The sequence below is a fragment of the Atta colombica genome, unplaced genomic scaffold, assembly GCF_001594045.1.
Source record: "Atta colombica isolate Treedump-2 unplaced genomic scaffold, Acol1.0 scaffold288, whole genome shotgun sequence".
In the NCBI taxonomy this organism is placed as follows: domain Eukaryota; kingdom Metazoa; phylum Arthropoda; class Insecta; order Hymenoptera; family Formicidae; genus Atta; species Atta colombica.
The window spans coordinates 412,040-423,635 of record NW_017259390.1 but is presented as its reverse complement, the minus strand read 5'-3'; the positions used below and the strand labels follow the sequence as shown (position 1 = coordinate 423,635).

Here is an 11,596-nt window from a genome sequence, read left to right as displayed (position 1 = left end):
ATATGTATATGTATATATAAATTAATTTAATATACAAATACATTTACAAATATTATATATGTCTATTACAAATATTTTTCGAAGTTTTGAAATTTCGAAGGCATTTTAACTTCGACAGTTCAAAGATAACTTTCGAAGGAAGAATTCGAATTCTTTCGAAGCTTCGAAGTTGTTAAAAGTAACAGTCCTAATCGAAAGTAAGATTGAGAAGCGAACACGCATCACAGATGTCATGAAATTACAGATCTCTCAAGTGAAACTTCAATGGAATGCGAAGTCCAAAGTAGGTTCCTTGGAGAACGCAACTTACAAACCGGGAGGTGGTGACAAGAAAATCGAAACTGTAAAACTCGACTTCAAGGACAAAGCAAAGCCAAAAGTCGGATCCAAAGAAAACGCGAAGCATGTTCCTGGTGGTGGCACTGTCAAGGTGAGATTCATTGGAGTAGATTGTTAGACATCAGTTGTAATTTAAAATCGATTTTTATTATAAATATACATAAATTTTTTAGCATATTAATCAATTTTTTTATTGTTTTAATATATTCTTGTAAACATTAAGATTCTCAGTTAATCAAAATCCTTAGTTCAAATATTAAGTATCATTCTTTTTAATTTTAATGATGTTTTAATTAATATTAGCACGTTCATGTTATTCTCTGCATCAAGCGATTAATCCCTAAAAGAAATTTTAATAATCTATTGCATGCATTTATATGTATGCGTTTACATTCACATTTGTATTTGTTAGTACTTTACTTTTGGCAATCCTGAAGAACGAAGAAGCAATAATACTATATATTTACTGCTACAGAAAGTCATCACATAAATCCTCATCCTCAAATGATTCACAGATAGCTGGTTCGGTGACAGAAGCTTAATTGGCATAGAATGCATTACAAATGCAATGCTCGCTTCGTTCATTTTATGTCATAAAAATATCCGAGATAATTATTTAGTAATGCGCTAGTCCAAATTTCATTGCATGCGGAATGCTGGCGTAGATAGTAAAATATATTACATATATTACACACACACACACACACACACACACACACACACACACACACACACACACACACACTCTCACTCACACACACACACACACACACACACACACACACACACACACACATACACATGCATACATCCCGAACGAAGTTATAGTTTTGAAAGAAGAATGATGATCCATCAAGAGAGAACAGCTATATATTTTGACGATTTTAAAGCAGAATTAATAATTCTAAATTGTATATGACTTTCAAAGCCATAATTGGAATTATTAATTTTATTTTACAATAATCTGAAATTTTTAGTAAAAAAAGAACATTTGTTGATCCGTCAAGAGCATCGTTAATTCTGTTAAAATACAAAAATTAAAAAATATTATCATTGGAAGCCGCAAAATCCAATTGTGCAGCTAATTCGTACAAGCATGTATTGTCTATTGTCATTATTAACAAGCCATTGTTATTTCTTGATGTTCAGTCCACAACTTCGCCAAAGACATCGCAGGAAACGAAGAATGACGTGAGTATATCATACAGCTAATCAAATAGTGCAAATTAGATATATCATGTGTCGCTTTTTCTTTATCTTTCTCACTCCGCTCTTTGGCTATGGCCTTTGTCATCTGATCATGACATCATGATTTAAATTAATTTCTTGTACTTTGTCAAAATCGTGGAAGTAAAAATAAGTAGAACTAGACTCTACGAACGTGTGACTGCATATATTTTATACATCGATATTCTCACACTGGAAATCACTATTTATAATCAGCATGATAGATCAACTAGTTTACCTCCACGATTTACGAGATACCAAAATGTGCTTATCATCACTTTGCAATAAAGTGGTAAAGTTCTATCTATATCGCCGGATATAGACATGAGTAAGTAAAATGTACATTGGATGGAAGATTTAAGCATGTATTTATGCATGTTTCTAAATTTATTTAGACTCTAGGTCAATCGTTACTTCTGTTATCGTATTTTTAAATCTAATTTCTTTGATGAATATTATAGTAAAAATGGTCTATTATCACTTGTTTGATAATTACGTGAAAAAAACAGAAAAACCTTCTACTTTTAGCTTTTTATTTTCACTCTCCTCTAGCCGCTTATTAAATAGGATTTTATTATCAAATGAATAATACTCGTCATTTTCTTAGATCCCGACGCAAAAATTAGACATCAAGGCTGAAAGCAAGATCGGTTCGTTGGACAACGTAAAGCACAAGCCGGGTGGTGGCGACAAAAAAATTTTCAACGACAGAGATTATCTTCGGCAGACGAGTTCCAACGTTGAGAGTTTGAATGGCAGCGGGTCTCAGGTATATTTTTTCTGCAAAGTAAAAAAGTCTTGAGAATGTAATTTCATCATGGAACTTTGTTACTTCATTACTTCTCTCTTGAGACCTTTTACGCGGTAGGATGTCTCTATTTTTTTTGCAAAGAAACATGTCGCAATGATGAAAAGTTCCAGTTAGACAACATTTCTTCTCGAGATTTTTCGCATTTAATCTGCACCAATGTGCTTAAACACGCGTTGCATGCATAGTCACAATGGCATACACAGCACATTTAAATACTAGCTCGCATTGATAGATAAATAATTGCGAAAAATATAATGCGTACATATAATGAAAAACATTTGAAATATTGTATTGGAAATATTATCTTAGAAATTATTTAAAACAGTTTTCGATAAGACTGGTCTCCGAGATAAAGAATTTATTTGTTAAATGTTTCATAATATTTCTGACCGCAAAATTTTATTCTTTATTGAACTTCTCTATTTCTACTGGTTGTTACCTTCGCAAAAATGCATCTCTCGTGATTACGTAATTGCGGTCTCCACAGATATTAAGGATCATTAATTTTGCATTCTAAATTAACCTTTACAGGATAGTAAACCACAATGATGGCACTGAAAGAGTTATATTTTGAAGCAGACTACAATGAAATAATAAATTATAACAAATTTTACTCTTACTTAAGGAAAAGCTGTAAAATTTAAAAAATAGACTCCTACCCTCTAAAGGTTAAATTTAATCATAATGCAATTGTATTTCTTTCTTTCTAAATTTCATTCGCAAAAAAGAGAAACTGAAGAAATAATTAATAAATTAGAAGTTAGTTACTTAGAAGAAGTACATTCTGAATCGATAAGTGCAATACTATTACGGATTATGCGCAATTAATCAGGATAAGCCGCATGAAATGATAGGAAAATTTGTTTTATGGAAAAATCTTTTAAAACTATCTAAATTATTAAAATAATGTCTAATGGCAATATTGATGAAATGCTAGCCTGTCGCACAGCCTGAAAGAGTTAACGTGCATTAAAGGATATTTATTTATTTCACTCATGCCCATTTCTATCAATGTAGATTAACTTTAATCTAGATTCAATTTACTTTTATCTTCTTCTTATTTTAGAAAAAGATAAAGAGTTAGTTGAACCGAGATTAAAATTAATCTGCATTGATAGAAACGAGCATCAGTCGATTTATTCAGTTCGCAAGGATGCTGCAGGCTTAATCCTGATATCGTGTCTTGTGCCCGCAGAGCCCCGTGCCCTCCGGCGCGATCACCGGCAAGAACGGCCTGCCAGCCTCGGACGAGAACCTGAACCAGGAATGCTAGGTCACGAAAAGTCGGCCGATAGACCCGCTTTAATTATATCATTTGCATGTGATTAATCACGTTTATCCATCTACTCCCTTTGGAGGACGAACGAACGCTGTCCTTGCGCAATCGAAAAAAACGTTGAAATATACGGTGCACGGAACTTTTCGAAAAAATGAGCACCACAATCGATATCTCGTCTACGCAAGCGAAAACAAAATTTGCGCGACGGACGAATTAAGTTATTAAATCAACAATTTAAGGCAATTATCGCGATGATTTCTTATCGAACACGAGGTTCCCGAGTACTTTCATCTCGCATTTACAGCGATTTTAGTTATCTTTAAAGAGAGATAAAGCGAATACGTCATTGTGCGTTGTGTGAAAACACTCTTTATCCAAATATTTACGTAAGTGCGCAAATCATAAGATAATTATATAAAAAAACAAAAGAACTGAGAAAAATATTTCTCATTTTTGTAATATACGAAGAACAGATTTGAGGAACAATCTCTATGCGCAAGGAAGTTCTTTGTCTTTTTAAGCTTTAAGCGATAGATCTTTTTTTTATCAAAGATTTCTGTCACGATACATCTTTGCGATTTCTAAATCATTATGTCGACGCATTTCTCATGCGCCCTCGCTACGAATATTAATATTTGCGAACTTTTTCGATTTTTGATATGCATTTATGCCATAATCAACATATATCACGAATTGCAGTTTAGTTGTCTCATACAATTTAATGTATTTTTCAATATATCGTAATAGGACGTAATCGCTTAAGAAGTTAATACGCGTGAAGATACGCGATAAAGCTATCGACAAAGAATAGAGCAAATATAATTATAAATTAGCTTTAAATGTCTTTAAAGCTAAATACTCCTAAATTTTATTTTGCAGATGATAAGAATGTATAATTTTTTAAATTTACTTTATAATATTGCCAATCAATTTCGCGGGTAAATTTTATTCTTATTACTTAATTTATCACTAGTGTCATATTCGCTTTCATATCTGTAGTAGATTCCAATGAAAGTACAAAAATCACACATACCCATCGTTATGCGCAGGAAGAACCATCGCGTTCTCTTAGGGGGAATAGACGTTAGATAAACGCGCGAACATTAATTTCCGCATGAGGAAGTCTTAACAGCCGACAATCCCTCGATATCATGCGTACGTTGCATTTCACCGGAATTACGGGGTACATACGCCATCCCGAATAGTTAAATCGCGAACGACGATATGTAGTTACCGTTCACGTGAACAATCTTTGACACGTAGTCGATCTAACGATTTCTGAGGAGATGGAAGACTATAGCAATCTTGATCGACGTGTAGATGAATCGAAAGAAAGCCACAAGCGTTACGTCGGCTTTCAGTTCATCATGGATAACTTAGCTTTTTGCGCCATAAATATGTATGCGCTACAACATAAGTATGTATTGTAGCCACGATTACGATACAAAAAAAAATTGCATTGTTATGTCTCATTGAGTGCGTTCCGTTTCACGCATAATGCGCATAATATATCATTTCATCCTTATTGTTCATCGAATATTAAAGAACCCAAGCACACAAGGATAAAATAACTCCTTTAATTAATAAATTCTTTGGAATAGAATCTTATTTCATAAAGAGTGAAAATTGAGCCATTTTTGATAAAAAAATCTTGATAAAGAGTGACTCAATTTTCAATCTTTGAGAATGATTTTATTCTTCAGAATGAGACGCACTCTAAGAGTTTTAGAGAAGATACATCATGCGTGAAACGGAACACTTTGTCAGAGCTTTATGCGCGGAGTTATCCAAGATATGTTCGGTGCAACGAGGTTGCGAGGGAGGAGAGGAAAGTGCCAGAAGAGCCGTGTAACACGCAGATGAATCGCGACGTGTTCGCGTGAGACACCCGTCAGATACATTTGGGTCAGATACATTTGATTAAAGAGATTGCGCTTAGACGACAAGACATACGAGATATTCGTGTAACCCTTACTGTAGATACGTAATCAACACATTGCATCCCACGAGTATATATAATATATATATATATAAAATATCGCTAGTGCGAAAAAAAAGAGCCATCGAGAAATGATCAGTGTTAAGGGTGAATGTTTGTCAACGGAAAAGAGAGATCGATGATGGAGAATTATTGCGGCCACGCCAAAAATAAAAATCTCTCACTTACGTCACTACACTACCTTAGATACCTCGTGCAATTTCACATCGCTAAAAGGAGAGAAAAAAAGAAGGGAAGAGGGGGAGATATGTAACACATTATTTTACACTGTATTGCTTCCACATGAATTATTAAGAGATAATTTGATTCAATTAACATGCTGCGATATTTCACGAAGATAGAGAATGATAATTAACGTTTCTTCGTAATTGTCATAAGTTACCACAATTGCAATAGTGTAACAACGCGTCCGCGCGTTAATCTTGGATTAGGATCGCTCTGGAGAGACATTATAATAATATTTTTGTTTTTAAATTTATTCTTTGTCTCTCAACACCTGAACACATCCTCCCCTCAATTTTCTTGCTGAGAAAGAAGCGGCTGCATCTTCTTTTATCTTCATAAGAATCTATCTTTATTTATCTTTATAGAAAATACTCATTTAGAACATAACTATTTAGTCTTATTATACAAATACTAAAAATGTGCAACAAAAAATATGTGTAACAGTTGTCACGCGATAGGTAACATCCAGGAGCAAGAGTCTTTGATTATATTCTTTTTAGGGTCCATTAAAATCTTATATAATCTACTTAAATTTCTAATTTATTAACGTTATAAGAGCAATTCTTTAAAAAAATAAAAAATTAAAAGTAATGAAAATTTGTACTATTTGTAAATATAAAAAATATTTGCTTTCTATATCTAATAATTATTGAAATTTCTATTTTCAGAATTAGGCGTTATATTTAATTATCTTCTATTGAAGAAACAAAATTAATGAATAAATATAAACAAATTTTTTCGAAATTCTGTTAAAATTAATTTCTTTTTATATCATTTGAAATATAGAATGATGAGACTTAATATATCATTTCAAGCACTAGAAAGCTTCGACTTCGCAGGCCTGTCAGTTAAAAATGAACTATTTCGTGCGTGCAAGATTTACAATACGAAAATTTATTATCGACCCTGATTTCTGCTACAGTTTAGCACGAATGTGTACTGACAAACACGAATAGCTCCTCAGTCCTTCCTTATCGATACCTTATCTACTTAGAAGTATTTAGAAAATTGCCATTTACTTAAAAGGATAATACGCACAGCGTGTACTTCACCCTCACGTACAATTCACTCAAGATCCGCAAAGCATCGCTACCATTCACCGCCTGCCAATCAAGGTCAGTTTGCACATATATTATATAACAATGGGGTGCATCGAGTTATTAGCTCGCTAAGTGATCGATGACGACATTACTAGATGCACCTAAATCTATGACTCATCTTTCCATCGTTGAACACATTTATATATAAATGACTATTGTGATTCTTTTCAGATTCGAACTTCCGTGCAGGATGAGTCAAATTCAAAGATCGGGAACAACGAGATACCCCAGCCTCAACCGCCGCCCTCGACGCCAACCAAAACGCATGGCGTTGTGTCACCTTCGTCCGTCGTGACACCCCAAGCCGTTAGAAGCGGATTGGCTAAATCTCCGGAAGCCACGACGCCTAGAGGGCAACTCATGCAGGAAACAGGGGGGCCAACCCTCACAAACGGACGCGCATCCAAAACACCCTCGCCAGACGTGACGAACAGCAAAGGCATGCCGAAAGGTTATTCATCAGGAAAATCACCAACTTCTCCGCGTCCACCTAGCAGCTTACGCATTAGATCCGCCAGCGATAAATCTTCCCTTGAGACACCTAGAAAAACGTCTCCCGGTACACCTAATAGAGTATCCCCCCGCACACCGAGGAAAACTTCATCCCCCAAGGAGCTGCATCTTCCGAAACTCACATCTTCGCCGATATCGCAAGAAGCAAATCTAGCGATTGCCGAAACTCATCAGAAAATCACTTTACCGAAATTGATTGAGCATCCATCGTCGCAATCCGCCCGAATGGCATACTAGATCGAGCTATCGAATCAAAAACAGGCTTTCTAGCACTTTAGTACAGGATGTCACAGACTCCTCGCAGGTTCTCTCGTTTGCGAATGATTTCAAACTGAGCTTTTCTCGAACAAATTTGATTAAAACTTAATTTATAATCTCATATAAATAAAAACTATTAAATTAATTTTTAAACATTCATGTACGAAAGTAACCACGAGATCTGAAGCATTCTATTTATTTCATAAAAATAAGAATTTAATTAATAACTTAGAAAAAATAACGATAGGAAAGTCAACAAACTACACTTGCTGAACCAGTTATCTTCTTTTTATTAACTATAATTCTAAGATAAACTTTTTTATTTTAGGAATACTAATTTCAATCGAATTGGCTCATAAATAAAATAATAATTCGAGGAGAAATGGAACGGGGACTTGTATCTGCAAGTCCTATTTTTCCAATTAATTCACGTTTCCAATTCTATAATTTCTGTATGTAGAAGATTAATGGATATGGGAAACGTATTCAAATATAAATGATTTAACGTTTTACTTTGTTATTCTTAAATCACAAAAGAAACTGACCGAAATTCTATTATTTTTCAGTATATATTTGGACATTATAAGTCAGTATTTTTTAAAACATTTTCAATAGCTTGATAAGAATTAATAATTTATCTTTTAAAACTACGCACAATTTGGGAAACTATACCTAAATAAAAAGCTATATGCAATATATAATTATTGAAAAATATAATTAAACTCCATACATCATTGTGCAATGAATGGGAAATGGATGAAAAGGATATGAAAGACAAATGATATCGACAAATCAAAAATTAATATATACGTGAGATTTATAGTAAAAATATATTTAAATTATATCGTACTTTTAGATTGATAGTATCGAACACACATTCGCAGTATAAAGTTATCTCCATCCAAAATTATTTCGCATTTAAGTTTCATGTAAAAACCTATAAAAATACAGTAAATTCAATTGATCATATAAATGTACATTAATATTTTTTTGGCAGTGGAGGTGGAACTAATTTAACCCCAGCGAAATAAGGATGAGTCAATCCTCTTTTTGCCGTTATCCTCTGATTAGGATCGTAGGTCAGCATTTTCTAAAAACATAAAAAAAATATAAGTGTATACAAAAATGCGCACTTTTTCGCGAGGTAGATGCTGGTTTTTCCTTACTGAAATTAAGTCTTTGGCATCGTCATCAAAAGTCGGTAAAATATCGTCTATGTTAGACGCCTCCCATCTTGGGAATCTAGAAGTGTAGTCCGGAAGCTGTGACACTCCCGGCCAGATCGTTTCGTCTGGGGTACCGAGCATGCGAAATATTCTAAATAACTGATCTATTTCAGAGTCTCCGGGAAACAGAGCTCTCCTGGTTGCCTATAAAGATTGTATTATTTTGCAGACACCGCGGTTTCACTCCAATATTCAATAGACTCAGGTAACTCTCGCGCAATCTTCACATACCATTTCCGCAAATATACAACCGAGACTCCATATGTCTAACGCACAAGTGTACAATTTAGTTCCTAGGAGAACCTCTGGTGCGCGGTACCAAAGCGTGACAACTTCGTGAGTATAAGTGCGAACAGGTACACCGATCATTCTGGCCAATCCAAAGTCGGCCAATTTAATATGACCCTCTCGATCTATCAATAGATTCTGCGGTTTTAAGTCTCTGTGCAATATACAACGGAGATGGCAGAAGGAAATTGCCTTCAGCAATTGGCAGAGGTAGCTCTGTAACACAAACCGCCCCGTTTTTAAAAGACCCACACACGAATACAGGCATTGCGTGATGAAATGCGGCTGAGATCCGCATTACCTTGACGAGAGCTGGTTCTAAACCCCCTTTAACGGAGTCTAACAGCTTTTTCAAGTCCTGCTGCAGAAATTCAAATACGAGGTACAGATGATTATCGCCGTCTACGACATCGAACAATTGTATGATGTTTGGATGAGCGAGGTCTTTTAATAACGATATCTCTCTAATAGCGGTAGATGGAACACCTTCTCTTTCCCTGATTTAAAGCAGCACTATTTAATTAATCAGCAAAATTGAGTGACTGTATTTGACGAATATGCTAAAGAAACATTATTCATAGGAAAGTTTCCCTCCGTTTTTTAACGAAACTTTCCGCTTAAAAAGTTTACTTAAATATATCTTACGAACATATACAACATAATATATATTAAAACATCAAATAGCATTCATGGAAAGAACGGTTTTGCTGAAGTATATAAAAATTTAGTTACAGATCCTCTTAATCTTCTCAATAATTATGTTAATAAGGATGATAAAAATAATTCCTAGAATGTCAAAATTGTTTGCAACATTGTTTATGCTAGAGTCTAAATAATTACTTTGATAGTCCAATAAAATTATTTTTAGATCTGTATCTATACTTAAATTTTAAGATATTTTAGAATTAAGATAAGAATTAAGATAATTTAGCAAAATCGTTCTTTTTGTGTTGGTGAAAGAAGAGACAAATATAATAATATAATATAATATAATAATAATATAAAAGAGAAATTCTATTAATTTCTGTATACCCAAAGACAAATGTTATCTTCAATGAAAATGTTATAATTACAGAAGATATATGTATATACAATATACATACACAAAATTTTTTATCCCAAAAATAATCCTAACTGAACATATCTTAAATTAATAATTACAGTGTATTAAAAAAAAATACCAAATTAAAAACCAGGCGAGCATGGCATAATGGGACAAGCTGAATAATGTGGTGCTACGAAAATTAGTGTAACGTGGCCCCCGCAGATTCAGCTGACCCCAATATGCAGATTGTTAGCAGTGTGTTAGCAGTGTGCACAAGCAAAAGCCCAGCTGATATTGCAGTTCTGCAAATTGATCATTTTTAACATACATAGATAATAGCCGAATTAAAATTTCAAATTAATTTTAATTTGTAAACATTAATTTTGTAAAGTCATGATTAAATCGACAGTGCGCATCTTAATTAAACATTCGTATTAGATTCTATTAAATTTATAACAGTACATTAAAAAACTAATATCACGCTATTAAATTATTCTTATAATTTCATCTTCAAGAATATAATAAAATAGAATTAATAATATGATCCATTTGTCATATTATTAATTTGTTACGAAAATATATATATAGTAAACGCATACAAATTTTTAAAAGAAATTGGTAAATATATAATTTCTTGTAAAAATAATTCAAATATTCTTGTACTTACAAATTTCAACTAGTGTTTTTATACAGATATTATATATAGAATGGAGAATGTAATTTTTAATGAAAAATATTATATCAAGCATCGAAAAAAAGTAGATATTAAAATAATATATAGCTATGGAAATTATGTTCCAAGCTAGATTAATAAAAGCTTAATAATAATAAGTTATATAAATCTACATATAAATAATAAAAAATTCTTTAAAAAATATATTTTTTCTATTAAAAAGCACAATTAGTTAAATTAAAAGAGTTAGTATAATATTAATATATTTATTGTAGGATTATATAAATATATAAGAGAAAAAGGAAGGAGAAAGTTCTTTTGCATTGTTTATGTTATCATAATATATGTATAATAATAAAAAAAGAGTAGCACAGAGAGTTTTTTGAAAAACAATTAATCGAACAATTTCCTATTTATATTACTTACTTTCATACAGATTCTGCCAGTTGATTTTTAACAAAATCAACTGTAATGTACAGATTTCAAAACAGTCTTCAAAAGACAAAATCCTGATACAAAATCTGACTGCAGAATTCTCTCGAAAACATTCTCATCAGGATTTGGAATCCAGGTTCACTTTGTCCCGCGTTTACAGAGAATATTCTGGACGAGT

General features: G+C 33.0%; 3 protein-coding genes across 5 annotated transcripts in view; 2 read left to right on the top strand and 1 right to left on the bottom strand.

The window, feature by feature from the left end:
- The window catches only part of LOC108689965 (microtubule-associated protein 2), a 9,610-nt gene extending 5,117 nt beyond the window's left edge, over positions 1-4,493 (top strand). For 2 of the 3 annotated variants that reach the window (XM_018196984.1, XM_018196983.1), the window contains exons 6-9: positions 245-430; positions 1,489-1,530; positions 2,174-2,335; positions 3,573-4,493. In XM_018196984.1, the coding sequence (XP_018052473.1) occupies positions 245-430; positions 1,489-1,530; positions 2,174-2,335; positions 3,573-3,650 (468 nt within the window). In that variant the 3' untranslated portion in view covers positions 3,651-4,493. The remainder of the gene's footprint in view (positions 1-244; positions 431-1,488; positions 1,531-2,173; positions 2,336-3,572) is intronic. The other variant, XM_018196985.1, reaches the window with a different exon arrangement.
- Positions 4,494-6,649: 2,156 nt separating this feature from the next.
- Positions 6,650-7,835, top strand: LOC108689958 (serine/arginine repetitive matrix protein 1-like). Its single transcript, XM_018196960.1, has 2 exons — positions 6,650-6,995; positions 7,152-7,835. The coding sequence occupies exon 2, from the start codon at positions 7,341-7,343 to the stop codon at positions 7,728-7,730; it is 390 nt and encodes a 129-aa protein (XP_018052449.1). The 5' UTR covers positions 6,650-6,995; positions 7,152-7,340; the 3' UTR covers positions 7,731-7,835.
- A 581-nt stretch (positions 7,836-8,416) lies between these two features.
- Positions 8,417-11,596, bottom strand: part of LOC108689951 (cyclin-dependent kinase 2-like) — a 3,729-nt gene continuing 549 nt past the window's right edge. The window contains exons 2-5 of the mRNA XM_018196951.1: positions 9,567-9,762; positions 9,209-9,481; positions 8,918-9,121; positions 8,417-8,841 (exon numbers count right to left, since the gene is read on the bottom strand). Of these exons, the coding sequence (XP_018052440.1) occupies positions 8,731-8,841; positions 8,918-9,121; positions 9,209-9,481; positions 9,567-9,762 (784 nt within the window). The 3' untranslated portion in view covers positions 8,417-8,730. The remainder of the gene's footprint in view (positions 8,842-8,917; positions 9,122-9,208; positions 9,482-9,566; positions 9,763-11,596) is intronic.

What these genes read in the sequence shown, in the direction of transcription:
- LOC108689958 (XM_018196960.1), top strand. Translation starts at nt 7,341, where the DNA reads ATGCAGGAAACAGGGGGGCCAACCCTCACAAACGGACGCGCATCCAAA.